The sequence below is a fragment of the Alosa alosa genome, chromosome 4, assembly GCF_017589495.1.
Source record: "Alosa alosa isolate M-15738 ecotype Scorff River chromosome 4, AALO_Geno_1.1, whole genome shotgun sequence".
Classification (NCBI taxonomy): Eukaryota; Metazoa; Chordata; class Actinopteri; order Clupeiformes; family Clupeidae; genus Alosa; species Alosa alosa.
The window spans coordinates 24,811,502-24,832,263 of NC_063192.1; the positions used below are offsets into that span (position 1 = coordinate 24,811,502).

The 20,762-nt window shown below is 45.3% G+C and overlaps 2 protein-coding genes across 5 annotated transcripts in view; one reads left to right on the plus strand and one right to left on the minus strand.

The window, feature by feature from the left end:
• The window catches only part of sema3gb (sema domain, immunoglobulin domain (Ig), short basic domain, secreted, (semaphorin) 3Gb), a 29,862-nt gene extending 19,675 nt beyond the window's left edge, over positions 1-10,187 (plus strand). For 3 of the 4 annotated variants that reach the window (XM_048241393.1, XM_048241392.1, XM_048241394.1), the window contains 16 exons: positions 3,920-4,080; positions 4,239-4,301; positions 4,573-4,692; positions 4,893-4,986; positions 5,190-5,309; positions 5,434-5,579; positions 5,807-5,921; positions 6,025-6,094; positions 6,512-6,656; positions 6,928-7,150; positions 7,259-7,347; positions 7,466-7,507; positions 8,119-8,276; positions 8,392-8,459; positions 8,973-9,100; positions 9,633-10,187. In XM_048241393.1, the coding sequence (XP_048097350.1) occupies positions 3,920-4,080; positions 4,239-4,301; positions 4,573-4,692; positions 4,893-4,986; positions 5,190-5,309; positions 5,434-5,579; positions 5,807-5,921; positions 6,025-6,094; positions 6,512-6,656; positions 6,928-7,150; positions 7,259-7,347; positions 7,466-7,507; positions 8,119-8,276; positions 8,392-8,459; positions 8,973-9,100; positions 9,633-10,133 (2,243 nt within the window). In that variant the 3' untranslated portion in view covers positions 10,134-10,187. The remainder of the gene's footprint in view (positions 1-3,919; positions 4,081-4,238; positions 4,302-4,572; positions 4,693-4,892; positions 4,987-5,189; positions 5,310-5,433; positions 5,580-5,806; positions 5,922-6,024; positions 6,095-6,511; positions 6,657-6,927; positions 7,151-7,258; positions 7,348-7,465; positions 7,508-8,118; positions 8,277-8,391; positions 8,460-8,972; positions 9,101-9,632) is intronic. The other variant, XM_048241395.1, reaches the window with a different exon arrangement.
• A 3,667-nt stretch (positions 10,188-13,854) lies between these two features.
• wasb (WASP actin nucleation promoting factor b) lies at positions 13,855-20,538 on the minus strand. Its single transcript, XM_048241086.1, has 12 exons — positions 20,153-20,538; positions 19,124-19,264; positions 18,559-18,645; positions 18,122-18,218; positions 17,783-17,809; positions 17,615-17,650; positions 17,124-17,304; positions 16,950-16,992; positions 16,393-16,546; positions 15,613-16,091; positions 15,123-15,234; positions 13,855-14,194 (listed from the first exon to the last, which is right to left on the minus strand). Exons 1-12 carry the CDS (start codon positions 20,255-20,257, stop codon positions 14,142-14,144), a joined length of 1,515 nt encoding a protein of 504 aa, XP_048097043.1. The 5' UTR covers positions 20,258-20,538; the 3' UTR covers positions 13,855-14,141.
• Positions 20,539-20,762: the final 224 nt, after the last annotated feature.

The following is a 20,762-nucleotide window of genomic DNA, read 5'->3' on the forward strand; positions in this document are numbered from 1 at the left end:
CCTTGGTCTACTCTCTCTCTCTCTCTCTCTCTCCCTCTTTTTTCCTCTGTCTCTGGAATTGCCAAAATGAAGGAGACTAACATGTTTTTGGTTTTGTCATATTTCAACATTAGTTTAATATATACTCTGCTGTCCATAAATGCAATGTTCCACATTTGTTTTTGTTATACTCAACCCAATTTAGTCCCTAAGCACTAATTCATTTAATCATGTACAAAGCCTACAAGAGATTTGAAAAAAAAGAAAAAACTCCTTCACTCCACGCGGCGATAAACAGTGGAGAGAGTGTAGGTGCACCAACTGTTCCAGCTGCTGTGAATAATTCAGTGTGCGCAGCAGCCTCTCCGACCCTTCCTCCTCCACAGCTCTGTTAATTTGAAGATGGAGGAGAGCTGGAGACATTGCCCCAGGCTCCGATAGACCCCCTCCTGGGCTGGGTGCTGCTCAAGGCTCTCTCTGTTTTGAAGTACGTTTTTGACTTGCAGCTTCCTTCCAAAGGCTCAGTGTTTGGATGGGCTTGGGTAAAGCCCCTGTCAGATGCTGCCCAATATTACCAGTGCAAAGTGAACTTAGTTTGAGTCCAACTGAGTTAAGTGGAATTGAATTGAATCAGTCTCTGTCTTTGTCACTGAATGTATAGGCTTATGTAGATAAATTGACTACAATGTCAGTGCTCATTTCCTATCTGAAGTGATACAGTTTTTTTGTTTGTTTACTTGTTTGTGTGGAAAAAAGCTCATTTTTATCATGAACAGCTGGTGTGAGAAAATGGAGGGGTGAAAAGTCAATGGAGATAAGAGGGCATTTATGATAAACAGCTTTGGTTAATGTATCGTGAATGTTATGCTCAGCATCTGTTATTCGTTAAACTTGCACTCTTACAGGCACTTTTACCAGCACGTGTTTTAAACATACTCAATCTACCGGCTAGAATTAGTCATCTTCGGTAACCGCTCAAACAATATCAATGGCTTTGATCCCTAATAATTCCAACAAAGGCAACCTTAAACCGGCAAAAAAACAACTTGTGCAAAATCAGATTCTGCTTAATATTATTATTCATATCCTTGCATATATGTAAAATATATTGAAGTTTGACATGGCAGAGTACATCAGCATAAAAACACACTTTTTAAATCGGTGCAACTGGAATTACTGAATTGCAGTCAACATTATTAGCACCCAATTTACTGCAGTCCCAAGACATATGAATGAATGTCCAGTGTCCGTCGGCCTCTCTCTAGCAGGTAGTCACCCCCCAGCCGTGTGCTTTGGGGTCTGACCTTTCTGCCCAGCAGGTGCGTCCTCTGCCTCCGGAGGACCACGTATGGTCCCCTCCCCTTGCCCAAAGACGGCGGATTTTCGGGATAAAGCCACTTGGAATGGGATGAGAGAGGCCCTGAGAATAGCCCGGCAGACAGCGGCACGGCCAGGGGCCAGGAATCCCATGCTCCCCTGGGAGGCGTGACGCACGGCATTCTGGGCGTGTTTGGAGGATCACCCCCACAGCTGTGCAAGAGACAGACAGTCGGGCAACTCTTCGCCACCTAGTTAGAGCCCCCTGAATAAGACACACACAAACACACACACACACACACATTCACATTCACAGACATACATGAAGCACATTGTCTTACTCTAATGACTAGACTATTTTTCACACACGTGGCATATCTGTGACTGGTTCATCTCTCCTAAACACACAAAGAGAGACATACAAACGTGGCTGTACACAGTAGACAGTAGACCTCCACACAAGCATATCCCCTTTGTCACTAACATACACTCCCATATTCACCTACTTGTTGGTATATAAATAGAGAGAGATTGCATGTCTACACACTGTCATGGCGAGTGTATTATAGGAGCTGACGTCTACAATTATATCGCCACCATATCGTTGATTATATTCTCATAATAGCTCCCAATTTACTTGCATACATCTCACTCATTGTTTTGTTTTACTGGCCAGTGTGTAATTGCACATATTTTGTCCTTTTTATACATACAAGGCTTTTAATTCAGTATAATTTTTATAACTTTTGCCCTTAAAGTGACCGACTTTAGACATAATGTTCACCTTGATTGTTTTGTTTTTCTTTCAATTTGTAGATGTCTCTCAAGCTATCTGCCAGTTAATATTCTCATCTAGGGTGCAACACTGTGGTGATAGCACAGTATTTTGATAGATAGCCATATTGTGATAGATAGCCATCCGTAGAAAAGGCCACTGTACTTAGCATGTCAGCGTTCAAAGGTAAATCAGCAGGGCCCGAAAGTATTGTCCAAACTGTGTTCCAGGAACGGCGGCAAGTGAATGGCCGTGACCTTTTCGCCACGAGCATTGACGCTATTTTTATTTCCATGAAATTTGGGCGCCTGGTGCTGGACAGGTTAGCATTTGGAAGGGCTGCTCTTTCATGCCTGAGAGATCAAAGTGGAGGCTGCGGGTGTGGGGAGGTTAACATGAGTAATTTATGGATTCGGTCCGTGTCGCTATAGCGCCCAGGCCCCGCGCGCCAAACACGCACTTGCAAGCAGGACTATGCGGGGGCAATGATGTCCTCACGTCCTCATGAGCTTAGATTTATATCTAAAGTCAACCACCCTTTCTCACACCTCTCTTCTCACCCTTGTCTATCTCCCTCTCTCTCCCTCTTGCTTTCTCTCAGTCAGTGTCAGTCTGTTATTCTGTCCAAAATCCCATGCCTTGTAAAATAGGTATCTTATTCATGCAGTGATATGAATATGACATTGCTCACTATAAAGCACATCCACATTCAATGACGGTTAAGGCTCAGGTCAAACCATTTCTTTTGTGTGCTTCTACACTTTTTACAGTAAACCAGTGAAGCTCTCTCCATCAGTAGAATAGTTGGGAATGGAGTGGAGGGGGAGAGTACTGTTTATCAAAGGCACCTTTGTCTCCACAGCAAGTGCAAGAGTTCTGTAGCGTTGTGGTTTCTCCAAAAAGAAGAGGTGTTTTAATTGAGCCTCACACCCATGTGTGTAGCGCCGGGCCTGTGTGATGGGGAAGCGTCTGATCCCATCTTTCATCCCAGCACCTGCTCCGCTCTCTGGAGGTGCCAGGAGGTGTGTGTGTGTGTCTGTGTGTGTGTGTGTGTCTGTGTGTGTGTGTGTGTGTGTGTGTATGTGTATGCATGTGTGTGAGTGTGTTTGGCGGTGTGTGTATGTGTGGTGGTGTGTGCGATGTGCGTATGTGTGTGTGTATGGATGTGTGTGTGTCTGTGTGTGTGTGTATGCATGTGTGTGTGTGTGCGAGAGTGCGCGTGTGTCTCTGTGTGTGTGTCTGTGTCTGTGTGTGTGTGTGTGTGTGTGTGTGTGTGTGTGTGTGTGTGTGTAAGCTGTTGGTGAGGCAGGAGAGGTGAGGTGGTTTTAGTGCCATCTGCTGTTGGACTGGAGTGGAGAGGCGTGGTGGGAGAAAGCCTGTGCAGCTGCAGAGCTCTATGCTGTCCATAACACACTCTATGCAAAGCACCGCAAAATACACTTACTTACTGCAATCCACACATTTGATGAAGAAGACATAATTATAGTTAATAAGCTGGTTTGTTTCATATTTATAATTTCATATTTTCACAATTTCTTAGACATAATTAAATTCAGCACTCTGAATGCTATGTCCTTCTTCTTTGTTGATGTTCCAGGGATTTTCAGCTAGTAAGGGCTGTGGTTTTCCTCAACCATGCCTAACAATGAATACATTTTAACAATAGCCCATTGTGAGGCTAAATGAGCTGAAAAGCACTGCATTTGATAATGAAACACAATAACTGTTTTGGGTTGGAAAGGGTGCAGTGCTTATAATGATCTCCCCACTGTCTGTCTGTATTCTAATCTGTCTGTCACTCTGTCTATCGGTCTGTCTTTCTGTCTGTCTGTCTGTCTGTGTGTTCAGAGCTGTTGGAGACCAAGACGATCCGTCCGTTCAGTTTCTCGTTCAACACCAGTGACTACCGCATCCTGCACATGGATCAGGACCAGGGCCGTCTCTACCTGGGCAGCCGGGAGTACGTGGTGGCTCTGGACATGCAGAACATCAACAAGGAGCCGCTCATTGTACGAACTCCATGTTTTTATAATTATACTTGATATAACAAGAATATGCCATGGTAAAATATGCCTTGCTCACACTGGACTTCACTATACTTCAGTATACACTACTGAAGCAGCAGTTTGGGTAAACATAATTACTCAGTGACCTTGTCCTTCCTCAGATTCACTGGCCTGCCACAACTCAGAGGAAAGGAGAGTGCAGGCTAACAGGAAAAGGTGGACAGGTAATCTAGAATAGCCGACAGAATGTGCATTTTGTGTTATAGCTTAATTCACATTCATCACTTCACATTTCAATTGATTTACTGTCACTGTTTATGGGTTGTATTGTGTACGTGTGAAATGAGTAAAAGCTGCTGGGGAAATAGTACGTCCACTCCTTTGATGATACACCTTCTCTCTCTCTCGCTCTCCCTCCCTCTTTCTCTCTTTCTCTCTCTCTCTCTCTCTCTCTCTCTCTCTCTCTCTCTCTCTCTCTCTCTGTCCATACTCTAGGGCGAGTGTGCCAACTTCATTCGTCTGATTGAGCCATGGAACCGCACGCACCTGTATGCTTGTGGCACAGGCGCCTACCGGCCAATGTGCACCTTCATCAACCGCGGCTGGAGAGCGGAGGTACGATACCTGCCTGTCACCATAGCGACTCGTAGTCACCCCACACACACACACACACACACACACACACACACACAGGGTCACCATGGTTTCTGGCTCTCATGGATATCTCATCAAACAAGACGTTATTAACACCTCTTTCTGTATGCGCCCCCCGTGCTACTGTCACCTTACCTTCACCTGGGCGTGTCTCCCTGCAGGAGTACCTGTTCCGACTGGTCCCTGGATATGCGGACTCGGGCAAAGGGAAGTGTCCCTACGACCCCCGTCAGGAGAGCGCTGTGGCCCTCATCAGTAAGGCCTGCCCCATACCTCCATTCCTCCATACCTCCATACCTCCATCCCTCCATCTCCCCTGCTGCTCGTGCTGATTAGCTAAATTAGCTTTTGGCAACACACAGTCTGTCATTAGTCATTGTTTTTCTCATTCTCTCTCTCTCTCTCTTTTCTCTCTCTGTTCTTTTCTTGGTTATTCCCCTCATCCCTGCTGTCATTAGATGGAAATCTGTATGCAGGAGTCCATGTGGACTTCATGGGCACGGACCCCGCCATCTTCCGTACCCTGGGAGACCGGCCAGCTGTCAGGACAGAGCAATACGACTCCAGGTGGCTCAATGGTGAGTCTGACCGGTGGCCAGACCAGAGGACAAATGCATGGCCAGACACTAATGACTGACCCACACTGTCACCAAAAAGTTTGCTTCTTTTGGCTTCATACTCATATTCTTTGCCTGTTCCTAGACCCGGTGTTTGTGCGGATCCAGAAGATTCCGGATAGTGCCGAGAGAAATGACGACAAGCTCTATTTCTTCTTCCGGGAGAAAAGCCTGGATGCTGCAGGAGGGGGCAGCCCGAGTGTCCTGTCGCGGGTCGGACGTGTCTGCCTGGTAGGCCTTTAAACCCTCTTGAAGTTTCCCCTAAAACTGAAATTGCATTTTAACTTCTCTTGATTTGTTGACTGTCCTTTTGCCAAATCTATAAAAAGACCTAGTGTTATTACTGTAAAGTGTTATTGCCCCAATTCCTAGAGAATACTGCTATTTGTTTATTTGTTATATAATGTGGGATTTGTAAAGAAGTGAAATTATCTCATTTGTCCCCCTTTCTGCTCCAGAACGATGATGGAGGCCAACGATCACTAGTGAACAAATGGACAACCTTCCTGAAGGCTCGTCTGGTGTGCTCTGTGATCGGCAGCGACGGAGTGGAGACTTACTTTGACGAGCTACGTAAGGCGACCTCCCGCTGTTCACGACCACTTTGGCTTATTAGTCTACTCGTAGCTCAACCAGTTTCCTCATCCAGTCAACTCATGACATGTCTCTTCCTCAGGGGACGTGTTCATTCTGCCCACTCAGGACGAGCGAAACCCTGTAGTGTATGCTGTCTTCTCCACGGCCGGGTACCACTTTTATTTGTCTCGCCTCACTGACAAAACCCCTCTCTGGCTGTTTACGTGTCTGCAATGTACTGTTCAGATAATTGGATTGGATTTCCTTTCCATTCTCCAAGGATCGCTGAGTGAACCACAGATAAATCTATCATTTCGTTGTCTGTTAGTAAAATATATTGCGGTTAGCGTTTGCAATGGTCAAATTCTGTTGGGCTGGAAAGAAGTATTTTTTTTAAAAGCCTTCAAGAATTCCACAGTTGGGCAGGGGCCATGTAACAAGCCAAAGAGCCACTAATAATATAGGGCCTTTCTGTTGTCCAGTAATGTTAGACTTTTAGCAGCATCTCTATGAGAGCTGAGAGAAATGTGTAAATGTGTAAACATGTACCTTTGCCTGGCTCACTCTGCCTGTCAATCACCCCCCAGGTCAGTGTTCAAAGGCTCTGCAGTGTGTGTGTACTCCATGGCGGACATCCGCAATGTCTTCAATGGGCCCTTCTCCCACAAGCACGGCCACAACTACCAGTGGACACCCTACACGGGCAAGATCCCCTACCCACGGCCCGGAACGGTACGAGGATGTGCTCCGCTACGGCATTGCACCCCACGTCAATGCATCTGTTTGTCTAAGTGATTAAGTTGAGCGCATTTGTTGCAAACGCAGTGCATGAATGCTTCTTTGTGACTCAGCATGCCATTAATATAGCAACCCTATACATAGCAGCGTGTGTACTGTAGAGTTTTAGCTGCTTTAGATGGTTAACGGATTTCCCACAGAAAAATGCCTTGAATTAGCCATGTGGTTGGACTGGGTCGTGTAATCTGCCATATTTCACCCTCAGTGTCCTGGAGGGACCTTCACACCCGGTGTCCGCACCACAAAGGAGTTCTCAGACGAGGCGGTGAACTTTGTCCGTGCGCATCCTCTCATGTACCACCCCATCTACCCTCTCCACAAGCGCCCCCTGGTGGTGCGCACAGGCGTCGACTACCGCTTCACCACTATCGCCGTGGACCTCGTGGACGCATCTGACGGCCGCTACGAGGTGCTCTTCCTCGGGACAGGTACACCATTCACTCCCATCCCAAAGATGAGTTTAAAGCACTACACCTGCCGGACAGGAGGAATGCACTCCAACAAGTTTGACTAAAAACGCTGTCCATCATTTCCAGACCTGGGAACCGTCCAGAAGGTGATAGTCCTTCCCAGAGACCTGAGCTCTACGGAGGAACTCATTCTGGAAGAGGTGGAGGTGTTCAGGGTAATCACTGTTCTCTCTCATCATACCTGTCATATATTATCTCAGATCGGATTACAGTTGAAGTCTGTGTATGTTGTGTATACTACTTTGTAATTGTCTTACACTTAATTTTTTCCAGACTACCGCTCCAGTTAAAACAATGAGGATTTCTTCAAAAAGGGTTGGTTAATTATTATAATCACTATCCATATGTAGAATGTGGGATCTTTCAATGTGCCATATATGTAGGCCTAGAGTGTGTTGTTTTCTGCTCTGAGCAGGTCCACATAGCCTTAGAGTTTTTTTTACATGTTATTTGTTCATGCCTATCTTTATATTTATTTGAGTTTGTTTGAGCACACATAAATCAAAATAATAGTCATTGAACATCAGAGTTATTCCATTTCCATGTCCATGCCCAATGTCAATGTGATGTATCAGTGTATGTTCAAAAAATATTTATTCAGCTGCTGAACATACTTCAGCGGCTTAAGCAAACATACTGCTCGCAGCTTTAGCAGCACCTGCTTATGTGGGAAGAATTATTGTCAGCAGTTGACTTCTATATCAGACCACTCTGGTATCCACAACAGAATGCAAACATGGGCCTCTGTCAGCAGACGCTAGTGTATCAGAAAACGCCACAAGCTGGCGCACTCCTAACGCAGATGAGCAGGTTAATGTGTTTAGTCTGAGTACAGTCCTTGAAACCAATAGTGATTGTGTGCAGTCCCTGCAGTATGCTGTATCACCGACAACTGCGGCGTCCTTGTGTGTTTGTTTGACCTACAGCAACAGCTGTACGTGTCGTCTGAGCGGGGCCTGACCCAGGTGTCCCTGCATAGATGCGACGTCTACGGAAAGGCGTGCTCGGACTGCTGCCTGGCGCGAGACCCCTACTGTGCCTGGGACGGCGAGAGCTGTGCCCCCTTCACACCCGCCACCAAAAGGTGCGTGCCAATTCCGCTAAAAGCCCTCTCATGCGGCGCCGCCCGTCTGACACTCGGCCACATAGCTGACTGGGCCTCTCTCTCTCTCTCTCTCCCCTCTCTGCCTGTTGTTTAGGAGAAGCAGGAGACAGGACATCAAGCATGGAGACCCCCTGCGGCAGTGTAGAGGGTTCAATGCCAAAGGTATGCCGTGACTACCCGTGCTCATGACTCCACGCACGCAGAATGAGGTGTTACGCAGACGTCTGGAGTTTATATAGTTCTAGTTCCAGTGGACATTTGTCACAAATATAGTCACACGTCACTCATCTAGTCACAAATCATCCATGTATTTATGGTTGGGTTAAGTTGAGAACAAGCATTTCTATAGTGCAAGGCCAGTTAAAGAATGTGTTTAGTGCTGTGAGTGGAAAATTCTCAGTGGATTAACACAATAAAGCACAATGTAGTAATTATAGCTTTTAAGAGCACACTAGATTGCTTCAAATGCTTCCATTCCTATTAAAGTAATACTTGGTTAAGGTACCAGTAGCAGCTCTCTCTCTGACACACTTGAAATTTGGGGGTGTTATTTGTTTTACAAAATGGTTCCCGTACCATCAACCAACCTTCATGTGCTGCCTTCCTGTGTTTGAGCTGGATTGGAGTGAGAACTCTGTGCTTTCTCACACATCTGGATTTCTGTGGCCCTCCCAGTAGAGAAGAGGCTAAGGGAGACGGTGCAGTTTGGGGTCGAGGGTAGCAGCACCTTTCTGGAGTGTCAGCCCAGGTCGCCTCAGGCCTCCCTCAAATGGCTCTACCAGAAGGATGGCAGGCGGAAAGCGGTAAGATGATAAATCATATTGTCATCAACCGGCATATCAAATGTCTGACTTTTATTTTTTTTCAAAAAGATTTACACCTACGCAGTGTAAGAGTACACCTCAAATCCACACTGCAATCAGCATTGCCTTCTCCATCTTAGCACTTATTTTCTATCGTAGGTAAATTCAGTGAATAGTGACAGCATAAACGTCGCTAATGATGGCATCGACGTTTCAGCCTCAAGCTTTCATCAAGGAGCCAAACACAGGACATTTGATTGCCTGATGAAAACTAGCTTGATACTGAAACGTGTTGGATTGTTTTAAAAGGTTTAAAATGACCAAGCCATGAAAATAAAGGTTTTTTAACTATTCTGAAGCAGAGAGTGCCTTGGAGCTTTTTCTTGTTTTGGATTATCAGTTTCCAATCCAAAGAGCACCTCAAATACAGCTTTGAGTCCAGGAAGCGCTCCTATTTGAGTCCAGGAAGCGCTCCTGTTAAAACATGTTGTGATTTCCATGCATAGCGTTGACGCTCTTGTCTCTTGTGCAGCTGAACCGTGACAGGGAGGTGCTGAGGACAGGCCACGGCATCCTGCTGAAGTCCCTGTCTCAGTCGGACGCCGGCCTCTACCACTGCCTGGCCACCGAGAACAACTTCAAGCACACGGTTGCCCGCATCTCCCTCCGCATCTTGGACCGTGAGATTGTGGAGGCCCTGACCGCACCTGACATCCCTGACGTGTCCCTGCCGGACCACGGCCACAACCCCCACCACCACCGCCACCAGCAGCAGCAGCAACAGCAGCAGCACCACGACCATCCGCAGCAGGACCGACGACTCCCACCTCCACCCCCTCCGCCCCAGACGCGCCCTCCCAAGCTGCCCTCGCAGCCAGAGGTGCGCCTCATAAACCAGTACTGCAAGTCCTACTGGCAGCAGGGCGCCGGAGCGGGCAATGCGGCTGGGGGTGGCGGCCGCTCGCAGAAGCCCAAGCGCACCAATCGGAGACACACAGATGAAACTGACGACCAGGAAACCCAAGACCACTAACACCTACCCCACACCCTCCAGCCCTGCTATCCTGTATCACAGACACTGCACAAACCCCCCCACACACACACACACACACAACCTTGAAATCCTTATACCCCCCCTCCCCCCACACACACATCCTCACTCCTGGGAAGAGAGGCTCCAGAGTCATTTGGCGTACATCGCAGAGCGTTGACGTGAGCTGCTGGGTGGCGGAGATGGACAGACTGCCGTGGCGACCACTGTACTGAGTGACCTAAGAAAAGCTGGACGTCGAGACGTCCTGGACTGTGGCGTTAGTTGATCAGGAGAAGGGCTGGATCCTCCCTGATGCCGGGGCGATACACAACCCTGACCACCATGTCCCCCCTCGTAATGTGTTAGTACAACCCCAGAGCCCCATCCACAACATTTGCTGTAATAGCTAAGGTGGGTGTAACAAAGAGAGTGTATCGCCTTTCACCCTCTCACTCACAGACACCCCCCCCCTTCCCTCTCTAGCACTACAGTATGTTGCTTTTTGGGGAACCTGGCCTGGTTTCATGTAAAAGCTGTTGTCACTTGAGCACATGGGCTATCGTGTTGTGATTCAAACGGTTGGATGTACTGTTTTTCTCTGCCCACCTTTCGATATACCATTCTGCCCACCTTTCGACATGCCTTCTGCACGCCCTGTCTTCTGCACGCCACACCATGTTGAGCCTGTTGAACTCTGAAACGTCACGCAGTCCTAGCACGCCTGCAGACATCTCACAAAGTCATCATTATCAAGGCGGTCACTGTCAGTGACTCAAATGACTCAAAAAAAAAAACTTTTTTTTTTAATTGTTAATTGTTTTTAATTCATACTCTCCACAGTAGTTTTTTAAGTGGTTTAACTGAGGGATTAGGATGGAAATATATTACTTGAAAGGTGCCCACTATGTAGCCAACATGAAGATGCTTTACTTGAACAGCAATCTAAAATATGGGAGGTATCATGGCTAGACCAAGCATTAGAGTATATGTGGATGTAGAAAATCATAGAGCCCTGACAGACATTGTGGGAATGATAAGTTGTCCCTTTATATCCCCATTGCTCTAGCTCTTTATATAAAGGCCAGACCAATGCCCAGATAAAGGCCTCTATTACCTTATGTATCCTGTCACCTTCAGTATGTATTCCATGTTTTAACATTCAAACAGCAATATTTTCAGTTGCATTCAAATTGTAAAGTATTATTCATTTGGGCATTGAGGAAGGTGCTGGCACTGAGTAACTTTAAAGTCAACACCTTTAGAGCTCCTCCTATCATCTGTGTGTGTATAGGGTTAGGGTCATTTGTTCTTATTTGGCTCAAATTCATTTAGATTAAGTGCCCCTTTAGGTTTTTGATAATATGATTTGTTACAGAACTTGCCAACAGCAAGTAAATATTAAATGTGTATCATATGTTTAGAAATGTAGAAATAACTCATGATATCTTTTACCCCTTCTTTTTGTAGAAGAAACATCGTAAACAGCGTAAACATCTGTATAACAAATCTGCATTATAATAACCAGAACAAGACAAAGCATGATTTTGAATTAGTCAGTTTCAAAATATATATATCAAGGCAATGTGTCACTGAGTTGGAACACAAGTCTAAATTATGGACCAAAACTATGACTACTGCTAAGATGCAGGACTTCATTTCCCATGCAGTACAGATCTGCACTACAGGCTATTGGACTGGATAAATGACAGTGTCATATGCAATTGTTGTTGAACAATGTTTTTATATAGCGATCAATTTAATCTCTGCAAGTGATACTATTGCAGGTGAAGTCCTCTGCTAGTTTAGTAGTCTTCTTTTATATGTGTTCTGCGTGTCCTACAAAGATATACCGAGACCTTATCACTGTTGTATTTCTAGTCCACAAAAAAAAAAAAAAAAAGTAGGCTCCAGTAGCCTACAGCAAGGCCGTCAACCAGTGTAGTTATTGTAAATCACTTACCTGAAAAAAACAAATGCAAGTAAGATGTTTTCAGTTTTACTAATGCATGTATCATCTGTGCTGGAAAAGTAGCTTAGAACAGTGAATATCATTTAGTGTGTCTCTCCTTCCCAGCCCAAACACTGGGGAATCCCCTCACCCCATTGTGAAATCAAACTATTAAGCGACCAGTGCTCCATTTTCCCTGGTGCTACACATTTCGATTTCACATCAGCATGACAGACTTCGAGCTTCACAGTGACTTGTGATAGTGTGTCTGCGTCATGTTTGTAACGAACAATGTAGTCTTTCAGCCTCCACTCCTTGTGTGTAGTAGCACTAGGTATACTATTACCACAGCGCCATCTATTGGTCAAATTGAGATACTGCTCTTATTCATTACTCCTCTGCTCTCTTCCACCCTCGCCATGGCAAATATTTATTTTGAGACTGTACATATTCCTGTAAGTTGTGCACTTTGGTGGTGGGGTGAGGGAACTGGGTTCGTTGAGCCTTATAATATTGTGTGTTGTTCATAAACAGGACCAGTATTCATGGAAAGAGAAAAGAGGTAGACTTTTTGAATAGAAGCTGATGGAAGTGAAGCGCTGTATAAACAAACCTCAATACTTGCTCCAAATGGAAGGTAGAGTTTAGGCCCACAGCAATTCTGCTCAATGAACATTGTATTCAGTTAATAGGGTATTGAGATAATAGAGATGTAATTGCTAGGGAAGACGTACTGTTTGAAACAGGGAAATTTTAGCTGCAGGATTTATTTTGTTTAAAAAAGAGAAAAGGTCTACCTCTTCTAGCACTTTCTATGGAATATCACTTGTACCAAATCACATGAACAAGACAAAAGGAACCGCATCCAATTTAAGCACACTCCGGATCAGTCCAAAAGACGTAAATCAACACAGACGCTATGAAAACACACAAAGAAAAAAAAAAAAGATGTGGGAAGGGAAGGTTCCTCACATTTTTACTTGAGCGATGTAAAATATTCTCTCAAGAACACAATCTTGGACAGGCAGAGGGTACATCGCTCCCTCTGTAGTCTCTCCATCAGCATAGCCTCCATCCAGGTCAAGCTCTAAATCCTCCCCTGGCACACCACAGACTCACAGAGGAGGCTAGTGACGTGCATGGGTCCTATTTGTCTTGCTGTGCTTTGGGTTGGGTGTTTTGTCATTGAACTAAATCAAGCTACATCTTAATTGTTCTTTGTATTTGTAGATGTGTTTAATTTTTTGTTTGTTTTGCCAGACTAAGTGAACGTGGTTGTTTGTAATAAATATTATTTTATTATTGTTGTTATATTTCTTGCGTTTTTGGAATTTCAATAGATATATAACTGTTTTATAAACTTGGGGAAGCAATTTCACTGTGTTTTTGTATTTATTTGACTTACACTCAATGTTGTGTGTGTGTGTGTGTGTTTGTTTGTGTGTGTCAGCTTGAGAGAGCTTAACAATGTGTCAACATAGACAGCTATTTAAAAAGGAAAAAAGAAAACCTCAAGCACTTAATGATTTAGCCGTTTGGAAAAAGCTGGTCATGGTTTGGCAGTGTGAACTGCCACATGGACAGTTTTTTCGCAAGCTTTTGTCCAACTTTTTTTTCTCAGCCACTCCTGCAGAGGGGGTGCTGTGCTGTCAGTTCAAACATATTTTATGTTTTGGTGAAGTGGTTTGGTTTGGACTGATCACATAGCAGACCACAGAAATATCCTGTAGAGACAGACCACAGCGATATCTCCAGAACACAAGCAAGACAACATGAAGTTGAACTTTTTAATTACTATTATTTTCTATGTGCATGCATCCACATTGATGTATTGATGTTCATGTCTAAAGTTAATCAAAAGCTTCTTTGTATTGCTTCATGATCAAACAGTGTAACATTCCTAATATTTTACGTAACATGAGTGTAGAATATATTGAGAATTTAAGACCTATATGATCTGAGATGTTTGCAAAGGTATTATATTACAAAAAGGCACAGCACAATGATGATGGAAAACCATTTGTGAGGCAAAACTTTGAAATGTAACCTGCAGGACAAATTTAATCATCCCATTCATCATCATCATCGTCATCAGCCTCATCCTCTTCATCTCCTGGCACAGAACAGAACAGGACATTAGGAAAATCTGAAATCTGAATCTGATTTCACAACCCGAGGGCCTCTGGTCTCAGGATCACATCCAACTTCTTACACCACCTTAATGCATTAACTACGTAAGGGATAATGTATAGAACACCGGTCATTATTGGGAAAATAAGTCCCGACAGAGCGAACCGGACCCCGACGCGCAGCGGAGGGGTCTTGTTCCACCCCGAAGGGACTTATTTTCCCAATAATGACCGGCGTTCTATACATTATCCTGCTTATTACACGGCTACTTGCCAAATTGGAAATCCACGTCCACAATATGTGTTTTTACATTTATTTGTTACCACTTCGTCGTGGCTTTTGCTGAGAAACAAATAGTTTGCAACACACGCTGAACTTGAATCAAACATTCTTTAGAACAATGCTGATCAACCGTCTGCTTTCACTTTTGAACGAAGTTCCAATGCAAGAAGTGACCGGACTACTTGCGGAGTGATATGAAAAACTTAAATCAGTAGCACAAAACCCGTTGCCATTGACAGCGGTAATTATATGTTTGCAGCGGTAATTACTTGAAAATATTTTACCGTAGAACGTTGGGAAATCCCATTCAAGTCAATGGTGCGTTCTACTAGCATTGTGAAGAGCCGTATAATAAAGTTACATAACGTAGGAGCTTTGCCATCAGTAACACGGCACAGTTGCACCATTAACAGGGAAGAGTCGGTTTTGGGTCACAATCATGAAGTCACACACACACACTCACTCTCACACACACATACACAGAGACACTCACACACACCTTGCCTTGAATTTCCCCTGGGGATCAATAAAGTATCTATCTATCTATCTATCTATCACACACACACTCACTCTCACACACACATACACAGAGACACTCACACACACACACACACAAGCTCCTGTGTTACCTGAGGAATGGATGGCTTTGCTCCTCTTCTGCATCACCATCATGAGCGCTCCCACGATTCCCTCCTCAGGCTGAGCCGCAGCTGAGGGGTGTGGGTCGGGACTGTCTGACACCTGGTAGGTAGATAGACACAGGTAGAAGAACAAAGTCACCGCCCGCTCTCCACAAATGGCCCATCAACACTTTACTGTTATTCATGGCACACATCCAGATCATTCTTGGAACTGTGAAAACCAGTTTGATTAAATCTGCTCGTGTGTGGACTTGAACAACAACTAAAAAGCAATTTGTGGAAACGTGCTTCTGTGGTTTTATAACTTCAAAAGGATTGAAAATAGTTCAGCAATCGAAACAGTAGAGGTTTCTAATTAGAATGGCATTTTATTTGGAGCTGCATATACTAAAGAAAACACTTCTTAACAATGAAGACACTTGCTCTTATGATTCCTCTATGATTTGCAGACAACAAAATGGATTTGTGGGAGCCTTACATTCTTTAGCTTCCTGCCCGACCGAATCTGGTCCAGCAGGGCACCTCTACCCCCTCCACCTCCTCCTCCGGATGGAGCAGCAGGAGGAGTAGACGGGCTCCGAGGAATGCCATCATTGCACACTGGGCCAGGCGCAGGTGGGGGGGGGGGAGGAGGAGGTGGAGGTCCCCCTCCGCCACCCACCGGCGGAGGCGGCGGAGGTCCCGCTGAGTAGGCATGAGCAGGAGGTGGAGGAGGCAGGTGGGAGGTGGAGAGCGGGGGGCGGGGTGGGGGCCCCGGCCGGCCAGCGGGCGGAGGAGGGGGCAGCGGACCACGGTTGGAGGGAGGCGCCAGGCTGCGGGATCCATGCCCTTGTGGAGCATGACTCGGGGGAGGTGGCGGGCCGTGGCCGCCACGCGGGGGAGGGGGTGCAGGAACAGAGCGGCCACTGCCGGGTATCGGAGGCAGGGGGTCAGATCTGCCCCGAGAGGTGTCTGCATCTGAAAAACACAGATACATCTCCTGTCTTTTACAAATACTGAAGAATTAAACAGATCATAAATAGTTCTACATCCTCAATCCTAACGAAAGATCCCTGCAGTATTCCTAATTCCCTGGTAAATTGTATGGAATGGTTGGAGCTAAAGTTATTTTGTTTGTTGCTCATTTACAGAGCCAGGACTGTTTATGGACAACAGAGAGGACCAAGCAGAGACATTTGCTGAATTTGACAAAAAGTGTATCCAATTGTAACACCTTTAACTCCTCTTCACAGAGAGAGGTGACTGTGAATGCACACACCTTGTTTCCTCATCTCCATGCGGACCCCATCCAACCCCCCATGCTGCTCGATGAAGTCATAGATCAGCTTGGAGGTCTCTGCGTCCATTAGCTGATCCTCACTGATTCCAGCCTTGGCGAAGAGTTTCTTCAGGTCTGGGTCCAGTTTCTGGCTCTGTCATTTGGGAAGAGAATGGGAAGGCACCACCAGCAGTGACAAGGACGTTAGCTTTACATCATGAGCTCAGCCAAGTAACCACGTAGTAAGTAGTGCGTTGTAGTACAAAGTGACAACCTATGGTGGTCCATAAAGTCAGCTGGTGTATCACAACATCACCTCACACTTCACGCAGTGGACGTCATTATTGGCTTAATACAGCAGAACACAGGAGGACATTTTGCTCACCATATGCTTTCCATTATTAGCCTCCACTCTGCCAGATATATTTTAGGCAGTATGGTACATTATGCTCATAATATGTACAGTATGTGTTTTACTCATTACATTTACACTCAATAAATGGTGAGAGTCTTTCCTAATTCTCGCTCTATACTGTCGGTATTGGAAGGGGACTTACATCAAAGCCTTTATTTGGGTCCCATCCAACATGTGTCACATGCCTGCAAAGGAGCACAGAAGACTTGACATAATGAGTAAATAGACAAATGAAGGTATAAAACAACAAGCAAGCAAACCAACATTGTTGGATGGTTGCAGGAGCGTTTGTTGTTGTTTTGAACAGCAATCTTACATAAATCCACTAGGGGCGCCGATGTCGGCCTTGCTGAATTTGCCTCCTTTCTTCTTGCTCTTCTTGTCCTTCTTGCCTTTGATGCTGGACAGAACAGAGCTCGGGCCGGAGGAGAGAAAGCGTGATGGCGATATGTCAGGGACATCCACGCTGGCCATGGGTGCTGGCGAGGATCCTGGAGCTAGTCCCAATGGCACACAAACACACACACACACACACACACACACACACACACACACACACATATACACACAGACGGAGTAAGCTGACCATATACCTCGATTGAACTGTGCTCTGACATAAATAAACAAAGTGTGAGACATTTTTACACCATTCATATCTTCTGTGTAGTATGTATGGGTCATTTCCCACTACAGAATTTTATGAAACTAGATCTAGCCCATATATCTCTGACGCTGTTCTCTATTTTCACACTAAGTCATAGCTGAAAGCAAACTGAGTGTGAGGGACAGATGGAAAAAATGACTCACCATTTGGAGGGGGCAGTGGCGGCAGACCGCGTTTATCTGCAATAAGCATAAACGTTAATCAACTGCAAACACTTTAAATTCACACTTCACAGGAGAAGTTCACACTTGGCATTAGACGTCAACATGACAATGATCAGAACATGTCTTTGGGAGATATGGGACACGTACCATTCCTTGTGTTGTGCTGTCTCCTCTCTGCAATACAAGAGATAAGCCAGTGGGTGAGACTGTATATGTAATAGTTTGATATGTGAGTGAGTGTGTGTAGTCCGTTTCATATGTAAGTGAGTGTGTGTATGTGTGTGTAGTCCGTTTGATATGTGAGTAAGTGTGTGTGTGTTATCTGTTTGTTTGATATGTAAGGGACTGTGTGTGTATAGTCCGTTTCATATGTGAGTGACTGTGTGTGTGTAGTCCGTTACATATGTGAATGACTGTGTGTGTGTAGTCCGTTTAGTATGTGAGAGACTGTGTGTGATATGCTCCTGATCTGACCACAAAACTGACCTTGGCGCTCTGCCCTCTGAGAGATCTTGTCCTCCACAGCTTCCCTGAAGGCCGCGGACTCCTGGTCACTCGCAAAATTCAGACCCACCTGGCAGTCCTGCACAGACAAGCGTCCACTGCTGGATTACAAGGCAAACAAGGCATCCTCTTCCCCAGTTGTGTCACACACAGCACAGTAGGCTCCCATTGGAGAATCCAAGAGCCCTTAATAGTTTGTGTCGGTGCCCCAAATGGTTGTGATATTAGGGGCTATCATTGCACCACTTCAGAACAGCTCAGTTTAGCCATCACAGTGGAAAATCTCATTCCCAGCAGCCCCCATTAAAAACAAATTGCAAAGCAACACATTTGCAGCACAATTTCGTTCCTCAGCGCTGACCCTTGGGCTGCGTGTCTGACTGGATGGCAGGGCCCCAGAGGGTACTGTGGGTACTCACGTCTGCTGGGAAGGTGTGGAAGTAGGTCAGAGGGTTGGCGTAGGTCATCTCCTCATACAGCTCCTGCTCCCAGATCTGCTTGCCGTCCTGATGAAAACATGCTCGCTGAGTGCACAGACACTGACACTGACCAGACACACACTCAGGAGTAATCAGACGTACAAGACAAGAGCTTGTGGAAAGGCAGTGGTATGCTATGTGATGTGAATAGTTAGTCAATTATATATATGTGTGTGTGTGTGTTTGTATGTGTGTGTGTGTGTGTGTGTGTGTGTGTGTGTGTGTGTGTGTGTGTGTGTGTGTGCGTGTGTGCGTGTGTTTCAACATAAATTATAAACATGCATATAATCTCACACAATAGCAAATAGCAAAACAAATATTGTCATAAGATTGTGGATTTTAAATTATTGCCTGCTGAAAGTGTCAGGTCAAAAACTATTCATAAACACAATATTAAGAGGCTTTGACAATGCCTGTCCTTACATGGCTAGAAAGGTACATCTGATGGAAATACTACTAATTCAGTCAGCCTCATTGCAGGAGGAGGAGGTGGAGCCACACTAACCTTGATGTCAAAGAGACGGATGAAGTAGGAGCGCCTGGGGTTGTCCTTGACGAAGCACACAACGGCAGTGTGCTGCAGGCTCCACTGGTTGGGCGAGTGGGGCACGGCCATGTACAGCTGAACCACAGCTGTCGCCAGCGTCTGGCCAAAGCAACAGACACACCAAAGACAGAGAGGGGAAACAGGAGGCTCCTTTCACATTCTACGACTGCCGTCCAGGAATTCATGTTGGACATTTCTGAAGTTTCCAGTTGTACTTGAGTCATTGACTCATTGCTCATGCAATGGAAAAGGCTTAAAAGACACAATGATCAAGATGATAAGCAAATGTAAAACTAAAACTTGCTCAGAAGAAAATGTGGAAGCATCTGGTCAACGTATTTTCAACTCGCCACTAATTCCTATTTTTCTGCTCCTTATCTGTGTCATGCATTGCTTCTAAAGAAGGCACTGGTCAGCTCTTGGGAAATGAAATTCCAGGAAGTAGCTAAAGCTAAAATTACACCATAACAAAACAAAAATAAGCCCCTAAAACTCCTACTCTAGTTTTGACTAAATGTATAGCTAATCACAAAAGAGGGGCCCAGTTATCCAAGCTAAAGCTACAGAATATTTTTTTCAGTTTCAATTTATTTGACAGATTTTTGAAGACATCTATTGCAAGAAGCTTCCTATTTGACTAGTCTAAGACTCAGATAAAGTCAAGACTGAAAGTGTGTGATAAAATGTATTGCTGTTTTCATTCAGCAGATCATGCATCTCGGAGTCTGACATGTCGTGGCACCAAATGCCAGGAAATGGCCTCAAATCTAGTTTCCTGTCACCTTATTGTGAAGTAATAGTGCACCGCTCAGTAACAATGTGGGACTGCAACTACAGATGCTCTCAAGAGATTTGGGTATTTTTCACTAATTGCTAAAGCTGTGGGTGACATACAGCATTATTAGTATGAAAATGTTTTTTTTTTTTTTTACAATTAGTATCATCAGGATTCAAATCCGAAAGAGCATTAGAGAGCATTTTGCATACCACACATCTCCTCCCCAGCAGGTCCTCCACCCGCTCGTTCTCCTGGATGCTCAAGAGCACGCTGTGGACGTGATCCTGCGATTTGGTCTTTCCTCCTCGGCTCATCTCTCCTCTGGCCGCGGATCACCTGGCAGCCGCAGAAGCACCTCGGGACCCCCTCCCTCTCTGACACTTTAAAGTCTCTTTAAAGAGAGGTGTGAGAGACATACACACACACACACACACACACAGGGTGCTAACAGGACTTCCGTGTTTTAACACTGGGTGATATAAGTGCGAAAGAGCCTTGAAAAGAGGAAGGGGAAGTCAGTCTGGTAACCACACAGACAAAGTGCTACATGACTTGTTGTGTGCACTCTGAGTCCTGGGCCTGCTGTGTGGGCATGCTGTGGGAAAGGGGAGAGAAGTTAGCACTGCTGACAGTTTGCTGAGAAAGAGCTTTCAAGGCAGAGATTAGTCCGCTTGCTGCTAAACCCATCATTTGAAGATATTCCCTTTTTTCATATGATTGTGTTTATACATGTTGTTGTTTTTGTTGTTGTTGACTGGGTATTATACCAGGCTGAATGTCCAATATAAATGTGTACTTTTCTAATAATGTGGCCCATGA

What these genes read in the sequence shown, in the direction of transcription:
- wasb (XM_048241086.1), bottom strand. Translation starts at nt 20,257, where the DNA reads ATGAGCCGAGGAGGAAAGACCAAATCGCAGGATCACGTCCACAGCGTG. An exon ending in ACCCAAATAAAGGCTTTGAT is followed by an intron (nt 16,547 to 16,949) that starts GTAAGTCCCCTT and finishes CCCAAATGACAG; the next exon opens with AGCCAGAAACTGGACCCAGA. An exon ending in CAAAGCCATCCATTCCTCAG is followed by an intron (nt 14,195 to 15,122) that starts GTAACACAGGAG and finishes GTTCTGTGCCAG; the next exon opens with GAGATGAAGAGGATGAGGCT.